The sequence below is a fragment of the Coturnix japonica genome, chromosome 5, assembly GCF_054131305.1.
Source record: "Coturnix japonica strain WE chromosome 5, WE-NBRP24, whole genome shotgun sequence".
Lineage (NCBI taxonomy): Eukaryota > Metazoa > Chordata > Aves > Galliformes > Phasianidae > Coturnix > Coturnix japonica.
Genome location: NC_140667.1, coordinates 51,490,247 through 51,510,192, shown reverse-complemented (window position 1 = coordinate 51,510,192; position 19,946 = coordinate 51,490,247). Strand labels below are relative to the sequence as shown.

The window sequence follows — 19,946 nt, the reverse complement described above, 5'->3', positions numbered from 1 at the left end:
GCCTCTGAGGTCCCAGGTTGCTCCTTGCCGGACACTTATAGGAGAAACTTTTGCCTCTAACATAACACAATATTCACGTGTGCATTCACAGCCGTACAAGTGCTATTTGATCCATAGCAGCAGGTGCAGAGGTGTGTGCAGGGGCACCCCTGTGTACAGGGAAAAGCCCCAAGCTGTAGGATAAGTATTCCTGGCAACTGGAGGATTGATGGGGGTGGGAGAGAGCTGTGCCGGGGGCTGTGGGGGGGGATGGTGAAGGTGCTCTGGGCAGGATCAGCTCTTGCCTTGTCCCATTAATGGGGATGTGAGCAACAGATGGGGCTTGAAGAAGGATTGGGGAACACATCCTTCAAGACCAGGGCAGAGAGAAGTCCTCAAGCCTCTGGTTTTGGATCCTGATCTAACTCAGGAGCTGTGGCTTTGATTTGCTTGGGGTTTGGCTCAAGCACTGGGGAAACCAACCAGGTGTCCCAGCTGAAAAGCAGGTTTCTAAGCCTGAGTTAGCAACTGAATTTAACAGCAGCTTCAGGAACTGATTTAAAGCTTTAACTCAACCTCTGCCACGAGCCTCAGCTGGATGAAAGCTCCTTCTCTGTCCCATTCACTGAGGCTGTTCCTGAGAGCCCTGGACAATAGGAAGCATGTGGCGTTTCCCAGATCCATCTATCAGCCAGTGCAGGAACTGCTGGAGACTACAGACTAATTAAGGAGCCTTTAAATAGTTTCCGCCAGTGATATGATAAGAGCTGGCTCTTGAAAGGAGGAAACCTGGAGAAAGGTGGCTGGGTGCTGTGCCACACTCACATCTCCTGCCCTACTAACAGCTATTGGCAGCCACCCTCCTAGGAAAGACACCGAGTGCCGGAGCTGTGCCAGAAAATGCTCCTTCCCTGTCGGCTGCAGCGATCGTCTGCCTCACAGCAATGCAAAGGGGACTGGGGAGAGCAGTTCCATCTGCAGAGCATGTGGGGCTGAGCAATGGGGACCAGAGGCAGCCCAGTGTGGTCTGCTCATCTCAAAGCTCCTAGTGGGGGACTGCAGGAAAGAAAGGGGTGGACTCTTTAGCAGGGTCAGTTGTGATAGAACAAGGGGAAATGGTTTCAAACTAAAAGAGGGGAGATTTAGATTGGATATAAGGGTAAAGCTTTTTACAACAAGGGTGGTGAGGCACTGGCACAGGTTGCCCAGAGAGGTGGTGGTTGCACTATCCCTGCAGACACCCATGGACAGGCTGGATGGGGCTCTGAGCACCTGATGGAGCTGTGGGTGTCCCTGTGCATGTTGGACCAGATGGCCTTTAGGGCCCTTTCCAACTCCAATGATTCTATGATTCTGATTCTCTTACAGAGAAGCTGAGCTGAATCCCACCAGTGGATAAGCAGAGCTGTGCCCTTCCGTCTGTTGGTACAGCACTAGGAACATGTGATAAAAGGCACATATTTGTGCAGCTGAGTCACCTCTTGCAAACAGAGCATCACATTAATGTTTGTCTAGAAACACCTTCCCTCACAGTAGCCAGCCTTGACCCTTTCAGACGGCGGAGCTATAAAAATACATCCATATAATTTCAGTGGCTGTTTGTGCTGTCTGAACGGCTGCCAGGAGCCGCCTTGGAGCTGCTGCCTCTCAGAGCAGGGACACAAACAGGAGTTTGAACTCTGTCCTCCGCTTCCTCTTGGAAGGTAGGACTGACTTCTTAACAAATTAGAGAGGTTGGCTGATCACGGGCAGTTCTGTGATCGGTGCCATGCGCCCACCGATGGGCAAGGGCTGTAAATAAGCAGCACTGCCATTAACCCAATGGGGCAGTGCTGATTTATGCAGGTTAAGAGCTGGGATGGTTGGATTTATGTTGGGCAGTGTGTCTCCTGACTCCCAGTTACGTCAGTGGGCGCAGGGGAAAGAGGAAGCACATCTGAGCAAAGGCAGCCGCTCGCCTTCACAGCTCAGTATTGGCCTGTTAATTTCCTACTGATTAAACTGCAGGAAAACAAAATCTGCTTTGCCTGGGGCAGCTTGGCTTCTGCTCAAGAGCTTCCTCATCAAAATGAAATATCTTTTGCTGTGAAACCATTAGCAAGAGGATGAATGTAGTTACAAAAGCAGCTATTTGTAAAACCCAACCGGGGAGCAGCAATCTGCTGAAAAATGCCATTGTTTAGAGAGAGGGGAGCTCTCTGCAAGAGCCCGGGGGGGGCAACACTTCCCATAAAGATCAGGTTTCCTTGGGACTGTCTATTTACAGGTTTCCTTCAGCTGACCATGTCTGCAGTTGGATAATGCAGATACAGACACTTTTTCACTGCTGATGTGGTCTGTAGCTCATGCAGTGCATGAGCAGACTGAGTTGGCATGGGGATGTTGGGCCCTCCAGCTCTTGCCCTGCTGGTGGACCATGATGCCTCCAAGCCCAGAGGAACTTGTCTATGGAACTTGGTGCTTTTCATCTTTCTCTGTTCGGGTTTGTGTTCCCTGTGCAGTTGATGGCATCTCATTGGGAAGCACAATGCAAGAAATCGTATTGTGACCCTTCAGATGTCCCCTTACTGTCATCAGCTGCCTTCGTGCTGGAAAACTGTGTGTGAGCCAGAAAAGCAACCAATAGTAATCCCATCCAATGGTGAATGAACAGCAGGTTGTTTTAATCCTTGGAAGTAGCCACAAGAGGGAGATGTGATTGGATGCGCCAGATCAAAGCCTTCAATATGCAGAAATATCAAGGAGCTGCACATTGATTCAGAGATCATCCAGGCAGAAATGTCACTGTAGGAGTCACCTGTGCTGAATTTAGGAGGTTACTTTTACCGCAGCCAAACTCCTACAGCACAGTGATCATATATTCCTAAAACATCCTTATTCCCATTGACAACAGGTTATTTTTTTCCCCTGCGAATATTAATGTCTGTATTACGTTAATTATTCCGAGCTTCCCCCAAGCCCCAACAGATGAAGAGTGAAATTTTCATTTCAAATTGATCTCAAACAAGTTTTTGATCAGTGAACCAAAAAATCAATGATTCAGACGGCACAGCCTTAATTATCTCTCCCCGGAGGGCAGGCGGATGGAGCGATGCTGAAGCCTTTTGGAGCGCCTTACAAACAGGCACTGCTTTCTGCAGCCTGAGCTTTAGGTTGAAGCACGATATGTTTTCAGAAGGTGATCAATCTGTCCCATTTCCCACGGCTGAGAATCTCTTCCAGTAAAAATAAACCTCCTTTTTTTTCCCACCCCAATCCTCCACAATGCTAAAATAAAGAGATTTAGTGAGCTGGAATTTTGGGTAAGGCCTTGCCAGCACAGTCAGGACTGCAGTGCTTCCCTAAGGGAGGAGCAGAGGAAAACAGTGTTTTTCTCCTCCTAGCACTGCTTCTGTTAGGTAATTGCTCGTGCCACATCTGGCTCAGCCCAGTCAGCGAGTGCTCGGGGCTGCGAGACCTACTTACACACAAACAGACTGACATCCATCTGAGAGTCATCTTGGGCACAGGGAAACAATCCTCCCCTAAATAAAAAGCCTTTTTTTTGCAGGGCACTGAACAACCATTTGGCAAACTGTGTGCCAGGCTGGTGCTCAGATTAATCTGCTTAGGTCGACTAACACAGTTGTGCAAGAGTAGAAAATACCCGGTCAAGTAAATTACATCATCCAGGGACAAGCTATTCTAAAGAAAGCACACATTATGAGCTTGAGCTTAAATGTTCAGCTGAACATTTCAATGTATTTACAAGCAGGAGCAAACTTTCTCTGCTAAAATGGGGCTGACTTTGAGATGCTTTACTCCTTCTACTCCATCAGTTCATCTTTGTGACAACTTGCCTCACTTGATCCTTCACTGAAATCTGTTGTTCTCTCTGCAGTCTTAAATACATTTGGAAACACTGATGTTTGAGGAGATGAAGGAATGTAGAAGCCATAATGGGGTCAAGATGGAAGGTTTTGCCTTGCAATGAAATGTGATCTGCCATCATCCCAGCACATCCACAGGGCACCTTGGAATGCTCTGCCCCATTGGCAAGCACAGCAATTGCCCCAGAAGCAAAACTGCACCCACAGCTGCGTTATGGTTTTGCTTTTGCAGAAGGTGCTGTATCGTGGCAGGAGCTCTCCTTTGGTTTTCTTAAAAGCTCTCCTCTTGCAAAGCTGCTCACTGTGGGCTGAGCCTTATGATTGCAGTTTGTTCCCAAATACTCAAGTGTGTCATATAGGAAATTCCCACAGAATGGAATAAAAGTATAAAATGTGGTTGGACTGAAACTATATTTAGACTCTGTGGCTTTTTAGCCCTGGTTGAACTACGGCTTGTTAGAAAATCAGATTGGTGCTCAAAGTTTTCCCTTCCCTAGACGTGACCAACGAGCCCCCATAGTTATAAGTACACTTAGAGAGACTGTGCACTGTTATCTTGTTTTGGAATAACCTTTGCTTACCAGCTTTCCCTTCCATCCCTTTTCATCCTCTTTTTCCATCTAATTCCCTGTAGCCTTGATTCATTCTTAGCTTAAACTCACATGAAACAAAAAAAGCCACACGAATTACAAAAAGAGATAAAATCTAAGCAGGTGTAATTGAGCCCTTCAGGATTTTATCTACCTGCTGGTGAGTGTTAGCAGAAGGACTGTTAAGCTAATGTGAATTTTAAGACTGGGTATTGTATGTTGTACGTTGACTTCTGCAGGGAATGCACGTGATCAGTGGGAGCTGGGTGGACAATCCATCACTTTAAGGCTTATTGCTGCTGAAGGGTGGAAGCGGGCAGCATTCATCAGGGCTCTCACTCTGCTTCTCTGCAGCTCCTCCTGGCCCCTCATTCATCTGTTCGATCTCACTGACACTCTCGGAGATGTAACTTTGCACCAGAGCTGCAGATAACTGCATCTATTTGCTGTGTAAGTAAAGCCATGTGTCTGCCTTTGTGGAATGATGGTCATGATATAATGCACTTTGTGCAGCACACAGAGCTCCTCTGTTCATAAGAATGAAGAAAGTCCTTAACAAGCATTATTATTATTGCTACTCAGTGATGGTATTGTTGCGGGTGTAAGCATTCCTATGCAAGTGTATATTAACTGCATATTCAAAGCCCTCCATCTATTTCTCTGCGCTGCAAATGAGCTGATAAACGATCACAGCCTGCTCAGATTATAATATGAATTGACACACTAAAAAAAAATGGTCCGACTCCATCTGTTTACCTTACGTAACTTGTGATCTCAAGCAATTTCAGAGGCAGGATTTGCTGCATAAATAGTACAATTTCCAGTAAGGAGATTAAGGCTTCTTTCTGGGAAAGGAAGAAATTACCAGAAAAGCTGTCATTTCAATGAACACGAATAAATCATGTTCCAAAATACACAGGAAGACAAATGTATGTCATTGAGTCCCTCTGCCCCCAGATGCTCCCTCCACGCTTGTCACAGAGAACAGCGTTTTGCCACAACGTACCATCCATCCTTTAAACATTCATGAACAGTGGCTGGCTCTATTTTCTACTGATGTCGAGGCTTTTAAAAGTCAGCGCTGCTATTAATATTTTACGTTTTCTACGTGGATTTTTTTTCCCCCTTAATCCCAGTGCCTTTTTTTTTTTTTAATATCCGGTGGCTTTCCGTGAACTGCTGACGTCAGTGAATCCCTGCACTGAACAGCGCTGGGTGTATTTTGTGAGCGTGAGCAGAGGCGTGCAGCTTCGTGGGGCAGCTGGCAGCACATCGTGCTGCGGGTGACGGGGAGCAGAGCATCCCTTTGATGGGTCTCTATGGAAGAGCTCATGGGTTTTAGAGTGATTCTGCCCTCGATGGGGCAGCTGCAGACCCCCAGCACCACCCAGCCCTTTCCCAGCCTGCAGTGTTCCCCCTGTTCTGCTGTTTATTTGCTCTTTACAGATGCAGGTTGCACACTTACCTGGCCCTGCACTCTGCTCCAGCCCTGGGAATCACAGAATCATTAAGGTTGAAAAGATCGACAACATCTTCTAGTTCAACTATCTGTGACCTCCCTAGAGCATGTCACTCAATGTGTCGCGGGGTCTCTGATGAGTGATGGATACTCTTGGCTCCTGAAAGCAGTCAGAAAAGGCAGAGTGAGCTATCATAGCCAGGTCTGGCAGTCCTCTGTGGCCTCTGAGCCATTTTACAACACAGCGTTGCTCATGTCCTCATGCTTTAATTGCTGTTTAGCAGTGAGGCATTTGGGAGGAGTTTCCCCAGCAGAAAAGATTAGAGAGGGCCACCAGAAGGAGAGATAATAATCGATGAGATTGACTTTCTCTGGTCAGGGCTGTTGGCTAATTCCAGGAAACACCATTTTCCTCATTCCCCTCCTGTGAGGCTACAGAAGCACAGCCCGATTTCTCTAACAGCCAGCACTCCTGGCCACATCCATATTCACATATCCACATTCCTGGCCATATCACAGAAACACAGAACCATACAATAGTTTATGTCGGAGGAGACCTTAAAGCCCACCCAACCCCAACCCCTGCTGTGGGCTGGTTGCCCCCCACCACATCAGGCTGTACAGAGCCCCATCCAGACTAGCCTTGGGCAGCTCCAGGGATGGGACACTTCAGCTTGTTTAAATAACTTTCAGCCCATTTTGTAAAGATGAATTTGCTTTAAAGGGAAAAATCTTTAAGTCACACGATGCAATGCTACTCATCTTTTCTTGATGGAGAAAAAAAACACAGTGAGGTACTTTTTGCCTATAAAAATCCCTGCCAGGAAGGTTAGTGGTTACTGCACAGGTCTGCTAATTTGGAAAGTTGGGATGTGTTCCTGAGGATGTTGCAGGATGTACGTGACCTTGGAGAAGTCAATGGACTGGCTGTGAGCTGATCTTTTGACTTAGCCAAGCCTGTTTGCCTGCATTCTGATGTAAGAGGGGATGTTCCTGCTCCAGCAGAATGGATTTCTCCTTCTCCAGAAAGCACACCCCACTTTGTCCATTAGAGTCCTTCTGTTGCTGCTTTGGGAGAAGATGGCTGAATGTTCAGCTTCCAGTACTATCAATAATCCACAAGCTGTGGTACTCAGCCCGTGGTTGCTTTTACCTGGGGGAGATTGCTGGCAGTGCTTCGTCTCAGCTTTGTGCAGCAGTTTTAGTAACATAAATGAGTGGTAAAGATGCTACTGGCATACTCCTCTGCCTATTCTCTTAAATAATGGCAGCAGACGGGAAGCAGTGATAAAGTGAAACTGGTTTCTGACTCTGCTCTCAGTGGCATTTGACTCACAATGGCTCCAGTGCCTAAACTGAAAATCACACCCATGAATTAACCTTTTTCCTTCTTCCCAAGACAGGAAAAAGAAAACATCATTAGTTTGCCTACGATCTTCTCTATTGGGAGCATTAATACATACATGCACTGGAGACTCATACTGAGCAAAAGCATAAACACATCTTCATTTGGTTCTGAAAATGGTGAGGTCTGTGGTCATTCTTATCTAGATCCAGCTGCTATGAGATCTTTGTTTCCCACGCTCATAAGTTACCTCTTATTGGTAAACAGTTTCATTACTTAACATTTGATCTCAGATAGCAAAGAGAGGTTTGATGCACCAACTTAATCATTATGGTGCTGAATTTTGCTTACTCAGTTCCTTGGCAGACACTTTCCATCTTGTCATGACATCTGAAATGTGAACCCAGGGCTTTCCTATCCCCTGTGCTTGTTAGCTCCAACCTACCATAACCTGACAGGACAGCTGAATTCCTCATTAACACTGCAGGAATAGCCCCTGTCCGTTCTATGCCTCAACTAGTTTTCCTTTAATTTTCCCACCTGCTGAAGCGCACTGACAGCCCAGTGCTGGTAGTCCTGCCTTTATTGCTCCATATCTGTAGCGTCTCTGGCTACAGTCCCTGGGAACGGAGTTTGAACCAAGGAAGAGCTAGAAGAAAGCAAAGAGCAAACTGGTCTCTTCTATCACTGATGGAGGTGGGTAGCCCTTGGTAGCGCTTAGTACTGCTGGAGAAGGCACTGAGCCTTCTCTTTGCTCTAACTTGGCCAATGTGACTTGAGTTGCTTCAGTCCTGCTGTGGCCGTAGGAAGTACCTATTACCCCTTAGTAAACAGGGAGCTTAGCCTATCTTCCACAGGCCCAGATCCACAAGCTATTTATGTACCCAAGCCCAGCTGATTTTTATCTCGGTTGCCTGAATGTCTTTGCATATCTGGGCTTAAGGGTTTTGTCTGTGGTCATGAGGGAAGTCCATGGTCAGCAGAGAAGTGAAATAGCATCCTAAGCGAAAGCTGTAACTACGGTGCCACCCTTACCTTCCTTAGGATATTTTGGGGGCAGATCCCCATTTGCTGTGAAAACAGCAGTATTTTACCTCTGCATTTTGATATTGGGCTTTAAAATAAAGACCTGTATCACTGCTGTAAGTGATGCCTATTGATTAGCCTCTCACAAACTGGAGAACTCACTTCAGCTGGCACTGCCATGGCTGAAAGCCAACGCTGCCATTGATCATTTAATTAACTGGAAGAAAATTAAAGGAACTGTAATCTGCTGCGCCTCAGCTCTCTTGTTATCAGGCTGGCAAAGTGCTGATTTCTGCCTAGAGCAACAAGCAGCTCCTTGACCCTGTGATTTAGAAAGCATTATGCACCTCTCCTCACCCACCCACCTGGTAGGGGCAAAGCAGGGTGCAGTGAGACATGCAGCTCTGGACCCCAGGCTCTGCAGTAGCTGAGGCTGGAGGAGAAGTGGATGTTCTATAAAAGCCATTATTTAGAGGCTAAGATTAGAACATGGGAGCTCTTGAGTCTCCTACTAGCATTCCCTTAAAGGGATTTAGATACTGGTTTTCATTTTGTTGGCTGAAATAACTGACCGGACAGTGAGCTTGAGACAGAAATTACTGGTCCTGAAAATATGGTGATCTCCTGAAGCTTTGACTTGAACAAGCAACCTGTGAACACAGACAGACAAAAAATAGATTTAAGAAGTCGTCGTTTTAATGCTGTGTTGCTGTATCAAGGGAAGAAAGACATCTGCCTCTAACTTGTCTTTGCATGCCTAAGTAACTTATTAATTGCCTCATTCCCCTATAAATGCCTGCCACCCTCTGAAAGGCAAGTTATAACAGACAGTCATTAAAGCTTGTGCTGCATTTTTGATGTGCCGCGGGAAAACAAACAAACAAACAAGCAAAACCTCAGCTCCTGTTTGTTTCAGCTCGATCCAATTTGGGGAGATGTTAAAGAGGAACATCTAACAAACGTGTATCATTCGAAAGCGTGTTGTAATGCCAAAACAGGAAGAAAGCAGAATTTGAAATAGTTCCCAGTATTTGATCAGGCAAAATAGCCTGTTCCCTTTTGCATTTGAATTCCAAGTGAAGCCTACTCATGTTCATCTTTGCATTTGTTTCAGTCTTTTCAGTCTTGTGTGAGAAACTTGAGGTCCAACCCGTGAAATAATGAAGGACTCAATAGGAGGGACAGAAAGGATGAAAACATGGAATAAGAAACGTCTCTCAAAACGTTGCTACTGATCAGAACTGGCATGAAATCGAAGCCACTTCTGAGACGCATTTTCCCTCTGCTCTGTGTTATAACTTATGTGCAGACTGCAGCACAGTTCTTGCCGTCTCCTCCGACTGCTGCTCTCAAGGCATTTCGCTTATGTTTACCATACCATCAAAAAGGAAGCTGGGCAAAGATGAAAGTAAAACAAGCCTGGTAGGTGTGAGGCATTATGGTCTGATTGACAGATTGGGAGTGTCCTGCTGGCTTCAGGGATGTAGGTTAAAAGCACTTCGTTGGTCACAAGTAAAAACAGCTCGTTTGTGTGACGACAGCCGCACTGCTCACATGAGAAAGTTGCACTCTGGGTGTGTGAGCAGGGTGAGGAAGAGCAGATGGAGGTCCTTGTGTCCCCATGCCACAAAGCAGGAGAGATGGCCGTGGGAACAGTGCCTGGTGTGCTCAGAGGGGCTCGGGACCAAGATGAATTAGTAACTGGCAATCACAGGAACATACAGTTTGGGTGGAGAATGGCTTGAGAGCAGCCCAGTGGGTCCAGAGGGGGCCATGAAGATGTCCTACAAGGACAGGTTGAGACAGCTGGGGCTCTTCAGCTTAGAGAATAGAAGTCTCTGAGGGGATGTAATAGCAGCCTTCCAGTAACTAAAGGGAGCCTACAGAAAAGCTGGGGAGGGACTTTTTATAAGGGCAGGTAGCAACAGGGCAAGGGCTAATGGTTTTAAATAGGAAAAGGGTATATTTAGACTAGATATCAGGAAGAAATTCTTTACAGTGTGGGTGCTGAGACACTGGAATTGTTACCCAGAGAGGTTGTGAATGCCCTCTCCCTGGAAGCATTTAAGGCCAGGCTGGATGGGGTTGTGAGCAACCTGGTCTGGAGGGAGGTGTCCCTGCCTATAGCAGGGGGTTGGAACTGGATGATCTTAACAGTCCCTTCCAACCCAAACCATTCTAACCGTTCTAACCTTAACCATTCTAAGAAATGATTCTATGATCCTTTGAGCAGAACCTGCAGTGTAGGCAGCCTGGCCTCAGACTTTTGGCTATTCTTTCCCAGTCCCATCATGTGCCAAATGCAGGCCAGAGCCAACATCAGTGAGGCAAGCAGTCCTTAAGGGGTGGTCATATTTTTATAGCATTGTATTGTGGAAATGCCAATAGAAGAATAAGATCCAGACATCAGAGGGAGAGAAGATGAAGTTAAAAGAGACCAGCGGAAATCACAGTTTCCAAAGAGAGATTCTGACTGCCATCACGTACTCCCATTTCATCAAATATTTCATATGTGAGTAACAGCAGCATTGGCTGCTACGCTGGGGTTTAAATGCAACTCAAATTCATATTTGTATTGGGAAAGGAGATGGTGGTCAGAGATCTCAGGTTTTAGCACTGTTGAACATAAGAAGTCATAGCAACAGATGTTGGACTGCTGGCAGTGTGCAGCAGAGCCGATGGACTTCACAGCCTTAGAGAGCCTGAAAGGTAAATGTAAGGGGATGGCGTGTTTTGTGTCAAAACCTGATAGATTATTATGTTCTCTTCACTGTAACATGGTGCTCATTTACTGAACCAATGAACATTGCTTCCCTGAATGTAATGGGCTGTACGGCCAAGCAAAAGGCCAGGGAAGCCAATGGTACTGGATGTTGCATCCTGTGTCATGTAAGTCACCAGCTGAAGATGGTGGGGGGAGTCCTTAGTTCTCTTTTACACCTTCCCATCTGTAAGCCCCTACTGAGAAACTAAGTGTGCTTTGGAAGGAAGATATGTGAGAAAGCTCAGGCCCTAATCTTTTCCCACTGAAATCAACAGAACTTGTGCCAATCAGTGTGATAGGGTCCTGATAACAAATGCACACAGTGCCCACCACGGTGATATCTGACCCATCAGCAGAGCAATGTGAGCCTATCTCACATCTTCGTGTTGATTTGTTCTGCTGCATCGAATCCCTGCCGCTGTCCTCACTGAGCCACCTGCTGACTCACCAGCTTGTCTTCTGCACATTTACCCTAATTACTCATATGCAAACTTTATTTTCCTTTCCGGAAGTTCTTTTAACGTAAGTTGGAGTGTGAACTTAGCACAGCAATAGCGTTCAGGAAAAGTGACTACGCTCCTCTGTAATAAGGTTCTGTTATCAGCTCCAGCAAAGCGGAAAAGGCATAGCAGTGTTTGAGTGGTGTGACTCAAAAGTTTAATAAATGGGGAGATGGGGAGGAGAATGTTTGCCTAACATCCCTCTAGAGCTGCTATAGCATGAAACGTTCAACTGCTAAACAAGTTTCCAACAACATCACCCTGAAACACAATTAGTTTTTGATGCAGTTCTTTGTTATGGGTTTGGAGAAAGCAAGTCTGGCATGAGAGAATGTGTCTAGTAAGGAGACCACAGCACTTATTCACAGCTCCTCAGCCTGTTCATGCTGGGAAGTCTGATATCTTCAAACAGTTAAATTGAGCAATGCAAGTAATTTGTGCACTGAGATGTTCTGCAGTGTGTTTTACTCAGGGACTGTTAATGTAACGAGAGCCTCGGTGACTCAGTGATTTAAAATGATTGGAACCCAGCATGAGAATTCAGTGAAGAACTGTTTCAATGCATTGTATGGTATGCAAATTTAGGTGATGTTCATGAAATTGCACAAGTGAATCCTGAGATGCCAATACTTATTGGCATCAAAATTAATCATCATTCAAAGGAGTGTCAGTCATAAGACTGAAAATAAGAGGCTACTGGGTGGGACCAGGAGGTTCAGCAATGTTACAGCCAGGCAATCTCTGGACTGCCTTGGTGCTGACTGGGCTTGTATGGGAGCCCAGTCATCTTTGTGGAGCACCGAGCAGCTGAAGGGCACAGCAGACTTTCACTTCTGTGCGACAACTCATCAGGAACCACTTCATCCTCACACCCAGATCAGAGAAGCTGAAACAGTTGCTCACAGCCTCCTCTAAGGCATGGGAAGTTCCTCTGTGGGCAACACTTCGCTATGGAAACCCCTCTGATGTGTCCCAGTGGCGATGGCCCGGGTGGGAAAGAGAGCACTGAGTAGGGTATGACGCTTCTGCACCTGCCAGGGCATCCCCCTTTGAGTGGGGAAATTCCTTAGAGGATGTTGTGATGATTCTATGAGGGCATTAAACAGTGCACGGCTGCCATGCTGGAGTGATTTTATCCCTGTGCATTATATTTCATTTGGAAAGATGAGGTGTTTTTGAGCTCCTATGTGGGGCTTCTTGGGACTTATGCAAGGGACCTGAGTCTGAGTCCAATGGTGTCTCTTCCTGAGGTGCCAGGGAGCACAGCACAGTGAATATAGCACAGTGAATATAGCACAGCGAATATAGCACAGCCACGGTGCCATGGGGTATGGTCACATCTCATAAGCCAGAGAAAGCTGGGCTTTGTCAGCGCGCTGATGAAAAGCCTTGAAGGAATAGAAAGGAGTCTGTAGCACCTGTGTCTCTTCAGTGCATCAGACTGCTGCAGGCAGAGGCAATTCGTATCATACAGAATCGTCCTGCGATTTCTATTAAATGTCACAGTCGCTGCCTTTCCTTCAGAAGAAATTTAAAGCAAAAACAGTCCATGTTTGCGTGCAAAAAAATGACTGCTGGTTACACGGGAGCTCAGAATCCACTGCAGAGATGTTAGAAAGATTCAGTCCTGTAATGACATCATTTTGCCCTGCAGGTGTTTCCTACCACGCTACATGTGCACACAGCAGTGCAGGGATGTTACTTATGGCTGTCAAAGCTGCTTCTGAGAAGGTATCATTACCTCAGAGCTGTGAACTGAGTGGTGCTGTATGGCTGAGGTCTGTGTGAGCACTTAAAATTCCTGTTGGAGGAAAGCAAGAAGGTTGTCAAATCTCAGAACGTCCTGTATTGGAGGGGACCCACAGGGACCATTGAGTCCAAGCCGTGGCTCCACACGGCACCACCCAAACCCAACCTGATGTCTGAGCGCGGTGTCCCAGTGCTCCCTGATCTCTGTCAGCTTTGTGCTGTGGGGTGTATTAAAAAGAGCGTGTCCAGCAGGTCGAAGGAGGTGATCCTCCCCCTCTACTCTGCCCTGGTGAGGCCTCATCTGGAATATTGTGTCCAGTTCTGGGCTCCCCAGTACAAAAAAGACAGGGATCTCTTGGAAAGAGTCCAGCGGAGTGCCACTAAGATGGTGAAGGGCCTGGAGCATCTCCCCTATGAGAGACTGAGGGAACTGGGTCTGTTTAGCCTTGAGAAAAGAAGGCTGAGAGGGGATTTGATCCAGGTTTATAAATACCTGAGGTGTGGGAGCCATAGTGGTGAGGCTGGTCTCTTTTCAGTAGTGTGTGGGGATAGGACTAGGGGTAATGGGATGAAACTACAGCATAAGAAGTTCCGCACGAATGTGAGGAAGAACTTCTTTACAGTGAGGGTGACGGAGCACTGGAACAGGCTGCCCAGGGAGGTGGTGGAGTCTCCTTCTCTGGAGATATATAAGACCCGCCTGGACGCCTTCCTGTGTGACATGGTGTAGGGAGCCTGCTTTGGCAGGGAGTTGGACTCGATGATCTCTAGAGGTCCCTTCCAACCCCTACAATTCTGTCATTCTGTGTGATTCTTTCCCTGCCCCCCACTCCATGCCGTTCCCTCAGGCCCTGTTACAGACATCAGAGCTGAGTGTTGCCCCTCTGCTCCCTGTGAGGAGCTGCAGCCTCCCCTCAGCCTCCATTGCAGGGAGGTGGGAGCTCTGTGTGTCACCGCGGGCTCCTTGTCGCCCCCTGCGGGCTCGGGGCGGTGCAGGGGCAGCTGTGGGCAGCGCCGCGGGGCCGCTCGGGTCCTAACGCCGCCCGCCCATCACCCCGTCCGGCCCGAGGCGCTCGGAGCCGTCGGCGCCGCGTCCCGCCCCGCACACATCGCCCCACGTGAAGCTCCGATCCCTCCTCCCAGCTGTTTGCTCAGCTGACCCCGCGGGCCGAGGGGCCGGGCCGTGCCGCCGCTCCTCACTGGCGCATCGCTGGGCCCGGGCCGGCCGAGCCCGCCCACAGACACCGCCGCCTCCTCGCCCAGCCCCGCCGAGCCCCGCGCCGCCCGCCCGCCCACAGCCGCCGCCGCCGCCGCCCGCACCTCCCCGTCCGGCGCAGGCCCACGGCGCCTGCCCCGATGCTGTGAGGCCTCGCGGCCCCAAACCCGGCCCCTCGCCGCCATCTCCGCGCCCCCCTCGGCGGCCATTGGAGCCGCTCCGCCTCGGATCGAGCGAGCAGCAGCAGCCAGGCCGCCGCCATGGACAGCCCCGGCGGCGTCACCGACAAGAAGAGGTACGGGGCCGAGCGCTCCGCCCGCCCTCACCGAGCCCCCTCCTATCCTCCCTTCTTTCTTCCCTTCCTCTCCCCGCTCCTTCAGCCCTTCAGCGCGCTCCGCTCTTTCATTCCTCGTCCTCCTCCTCCTCCTCCCGCCGCCGTCCACGTCGCCATTTTGTCGGCGGGGGGAGCTGGCCGAGCCCGCGGCCCCGCGATGTCGGGGGTTCCCGTGTATCCCGAGGCGCCGGGATGCGGCTCCGCTCGGTTGGGGGGGGGGTGATGGGGTATGTTGTGTCTGTAGGAACGGTAATGGGAGTTACAAGGGGGGGAAGAAGGAGCCGAAAGGGAGAAAGGGAAAAGGCGTGCGTTGGGCTCGGAGCTGAGGATGTGTGATGGTTCGTCCCCGAAGCTGCGGTTGTTTCCCCCAAGGGAGGCTGGAGGGATGGATTGCGGCCGGCCGGCCTTTCATCTCCTATTATGCTCCGGTTTTGTACGGAAAAGGACGATTTCGGGCATCTGGAGCTTAAGAGAAGCGTGGCGGTGGGGGGAGGAGGCCGCCGAACAATGTGAGTTGGGGAGGATGAATAATTCACCGAGGATCGTGAGCTCAAATTAGACAGAGAGGGGAAATAAAGGCCGAGGAGCTTTTGTTGCACGGCGAAGTTATGGAGTCGGGGCGCTCAGGTGATGGGATCTTCCGATGGGGCGCTCCGCCAATGCGCTGTGCCGAGGGGTTGGATGCTGCGATGGAAGCAGCGCTTGGTTGTATTGACGGCGGGGCCCTGTTTGAGATGGGCTCTGTGTGCTGGTTTACAAGGGTCAGCTGGGATCAGCGGGCAGTGGGGCTGGCTGTTAAAATGGATGTGGAGCTTTGTGCTGAGCTACGGGGCTGGGAAAGCTCTGCCCCTGTGCTGTACCTCCGGGACAGGGCCATCTCCGTGCTAATGTCAACTCCGTGCTATTGAGAAGCCTCAGAAAATAGTGACAGCAGGGATTGTTTTGTGCTTTGGCCTCGTTTGGGGGCAGCTCTAGAGAGGAGCTTTGAGACTTTAAGGTGTTGTTCTTTCTTTTTTCCCCCTTTCTGTTGCTGTTTTTCTTTGTCCTCGAGCATTTGTGATTTTTCACTTTCTATTCTGTCCCTCTTGGGTACTTTTTATTTCTTTCTTTATTGCAATCTCCTTATCCTGGAAGTAATCTGCTTTCTTCAGAATGCAAGAATCAGTATGCGTGGCTTATCCTACCCTTCCTAAAGGGAGGGCTTAAGAAGGAGCATTCCTTGTCTCTTGCTTCCCATAGACAGAGTTCAAGATTGAGGGTGTTTCTCATAAAGCACTGAGGAATACTGAGGTTACCTGTGTTACAGGGTATGCTTTCGTTTGAAACATAAAGCTGGTGTTGAGCTGTGCTCATCCTGGGGCTGCGAGCCTGCAGTTGAGCAAAGATAGCAAAGTGAAAAAGGAAGGATGTGAGCTCAGCAGAGAACTTGTTGTAAATCCCAAGCGTTGCTCAAGAGCCTGAGGTGGTGGAGAAGGGTTTAGGTTTGACAGTGTTCTTGTTTGGAGTTACCTGTGGGCAGAGCCCCCTCCGTCCTGTCCTTAGATAGGGACGCTTGGATTGCTGACCTATCACAGGTTGCATTCAGCATGTGTTAGGCTCGTTTCTTGCCGCACTTGCATTTGGGTCTTTATCTCCCAGTAGTTAGTGAAGCTCATTGCTTGCTAACGATGTGCTGTGAGACACAGAAATCAGGGAGTTTTGACCCTGTGTGTCCCTCATTCTTACATAAGTGAAATTCAGTCATCACAGTAACTGGAAGCAGATTCACTTATGGGTTTGTGGCACGCGTTCCTTTGGGTAGTTCCAAACTTCAGTCTCGTTTGATTTCTCAAGGAATCTCAACACCCTCCCCCCGCCCCGTGTGTATCAGCAGTGCCATGATTATGCATTGACAGTCACTTGGATTTTAGCTATTTCTCAGTCATTGGAGCATTTTTATGTGCTTCTCATTGTGTTCTCCCTCCTTGTTGCAAGGGCTCAGTTTGTCTCAGCGTACGGAGCAAGTAAAACTCTGCTCTTGTGAGCTCTGTTTGCTTCTATCTACCATTTTATTCAGGTTTAGAAGCACGATGACTTTCTCAATATTCTTTCAGCAAACCCTTGGTTAGGTGGCTCCTGCTGGGACAGGCTTTTCCTCCATTCTGCACTGTGATACTGTTATTAGGAGAGGGAATCTCTCAGGCTTTTAAGTACATACATCATTTAGAGTTACTTAAAAACAGTCTTGTTGACAAGCAGGTTTTTGAACTGTATTCTCTCAAGAGCTCTGGGTCTTCAGGTGGTACAGATGAGTTTGGTGTAGGGTAGTGAGATGAGCATCTGAGAAGCTGATAAAGCTTTTCAGTTTCTTGTAGATGGGACTTGTATCATCTGGCATCAAAGAGGTTGATAGGAAGAAGCGAGGTTTTTCTGCTGTATCTCTGCCACTGAGGTCAGAGCCCAAACCTGCCCGAGGTGCCCGCTTTGGTGCTGCTGGCTCTGATCCTTTAACCTACATGGGGCTGTGAGGGTTTGTGTGCTGCTGCTTTCTGTCTGCATTTCTTTCAGCGCCGGTGGAACTGAGCCACCATGAATGGGGCTGAAAGCTAATACAAAAACCTTTTGTATGTATGATAACCGTGCCTTTCTGTGCTGGAAGAAGAGGAGAAAACTTTCTTAGTCTCCCTTAGAACTTCCCTGCAGGTATGGGGAGGGCAGGGGTGGTTCGTGGATTACATAAAGTGGCTGTTCTTACAGCTTTCTGGACTATTCTGGATTATTTGGCTTCCCTTAGGACTTAAATAGCATTGCCAGAGTTGTCTTTTCTTTGCCTTTTCCTCAAACTTGAAGTGCCTTCACTAGAAGTGATCAGAATAGACCACTAAAATGAAGGCAGCAGCGTAGTGCTGTGGCATTGCCTTCTGCTTTTCAAGGCACGGAAAATGAGCAAAGGAGCAGCTGTGGAGGATTTGCCCGCTGTGGTTACTTAGTTTTGCACTGTCGGTGGTTTGGTTCGCTTTTGTCGGTGATGGTTTGGGTATCTGGTAGTGTGTTGGTGGGAGCAGCAGGAGGGGGTTGCTGGGTTTTGTTTAGGGATGTTTGCTTTGTACTTTTAAAACAACCTCCCCAGCCATTCTGCACTGAGTGGAGAGCTGCGGGGTGGGTGTGCTGGGGTAATGGGGGCTGCTGGGGGGGCTGGGATGGCAAGGGGCTGTGTGCTAATGCTGGCCTGGCAATTGGTGAGCTACTGATTTAAAGGTTGAGATCTGATGTAGCAAATCTATCTTATTTCCTCTTCTGTGCAGGGCTTCCTTAGTTTAAGCTGAAGTTATGTTAAATTATGGCATTTGTAAGCCCCAAGAAATGTGATTCTGTGCACTCTGCCACCAGACCAGTGATCTGAGAAGATCGTACTGTTACTAATGTAACTACTGAGACATCTAACAGTGTGGGTGTAGTTAGAACTGCTTGTTCCTCCTCCGCATGGAGTGAAAGCAACTTGATAGACCTTTGTTCCCTCATATCCTTGAATTATGTGCCTGGAGTTCATAAAGCTGTTCCCAGGAATCAGATTGCTGATGGTGAAGTTGGGAGAAAGCAATTGAGCCATTCACAATGCTATCTGTGTTGGCACTGTTTTGGAGTAAGCACAAACTCTTCTGAAGCTCTTAGGAGTGTGCGTGTTCTCCTTGGTGTGTTTCTTATCTGAAAGCCTTGAAGACTGTTACTGAGCCTATGTAATAAAATAGGTTGCATTCTTGTGTGTTCATGCTGCGCTGCTGTGTCTTGGGCTGGGTTTCAGCTGGGTTCTCATGGCTTTTTCAGTATGAAAAGGAACTTTGCATCACGGAAACCACTGTTTTTATGCACTCGGTTTTGTGCTGTGAGGGAAAAATGGTCAGTGTTGTCTCATTGGGAGCTTGGCATTATAATATGCCAACCAAATAATTCTCAGGCATTGTTCAGTAACGCCAGGTGGGAGGTATGGCCTGGCTCCGCGGTGGCATTAAGGGAGTACCGAGATTTTCCTGATACTGCTCTTTTGAGGAGATGCAAATGCAGATGAGATTACAGTGTGTTCTTTAAAAACAAAATACTTGAAAACAAAAACAAATCTTGCAAGAACTTCTGTGCCTCCTGTGTTGTTCACTGATGCCCAAAAGGAAAGAGGAATGTTCCAGATGACGACTCATCAACTCAAGCGCTCCTTTTATCTTAACCTACACGGGTATATAGGCAGGTGTTTACATGCCTCCAAAAATCCTCGGCAGTGCATGGAAAGAACTTAGACCTTAATCATCTTTTCATGTCATAACAGCCCTTTCTCTTTCACATTTGAGAATTTTTGGGAGCCTCTCTCAAGAACCTTCTTTCATATTAGGGCAGGCAGGAGAATCTATTTTCCACTGAGCGCTGCTTGAAGATGGGAGATGCTGTGGGGTTTTATGGCCTTGAGATGTATAGAAATGGGCAAGGATAAGAGAAAAGCCTTTAGTGTCCTTTAGTGACAGTAAATTCAGGAAAGGTGCAGGTTTCCAAATGACGATGGCCATGAAGGCTGGTGGGGGCTTCCTCTACTTGGGATGTCTTTTGTTTTAATCTAAATAAGCTCTGGAGTGATTGGAAACATGAAATCAAGTGAATGCATGCCAGCATACGTATATACATATATTTAAATGGAGTTTATATAGGTGACGAATGCTTCAGGGTTCTTTGATGTGGAGCCATAGCCTCAGTTGATGTAAATTAGCACAGGTTCATTGAAGCTATGCCTGTTCATACCAGCCTGATTTGATGCAAGATATCAGAATAAGTGCATTGATAAAGATAAGTTGCATCATATTAATAAAGATGTTAAAGAGCACCGGTCCCAAGACAGACCCTGACAATAGCAGGACATGGGGAAATGGTTTTAAGTTGAAAGAAGGAAAATTTAGGTTGGATGTTAGGGGGAAGTTCTTCACTAGGAGAGTGGTTAGGCCCTGGAACAGGCTGCCCAGGGAGGTTGTGGATGCCCCGTCCTTGGAGGTGTTCAAGACCAGGTTGGACGGGGCCCTGGGCAACCTGATCTAGTAAAGGTGTATGTTTGGTGGCCCTGCCAGGCAGGGGGGTTGGAACTACATGATCCTTGAGGTC

General features: G+C 48.0%; 1 protein-coding gene across 10 annotated transcripts in view; it reads left to right on the top strand.

The window, feature by feature from the left end:
* Nucleotides 1-14,707: 14,707 nt before the first annotated feature.
* Nucleotides 14,708-19,946, top strand: part of HIF1A (hypoxia inducible factor 1 subunit alpha) — a 29,197-nt gene continuing 23,958 nt past the window's right edge. For 4 of the 10 annotated variants that reach the window (XR_014946811.1, XM_085549566.1, XM_085549564.1 and 1 more), the window contains exon 1: nucleotides 14,708-14,792. Coding sequence is in view for 7 of the 10 variants with exons in the window: in XM_085549566.1 (XP_085405692.1) it covers nucleotides 14,758-14,792 (35 nt within the window). In the remaining 3 variants the exon portion in view is untranslated. Of the gene's footprint in view, nucleotides 14,793-14,928; nucleotides 15,059-15,200; nucleotides 15,341-19,946 lie in introns of those variants that run through there. The other 6 variants (XR_014946810.1, XM_085549562.1, XM_015865741.3 and 3 more) reach the window with 4 other exon arrangements.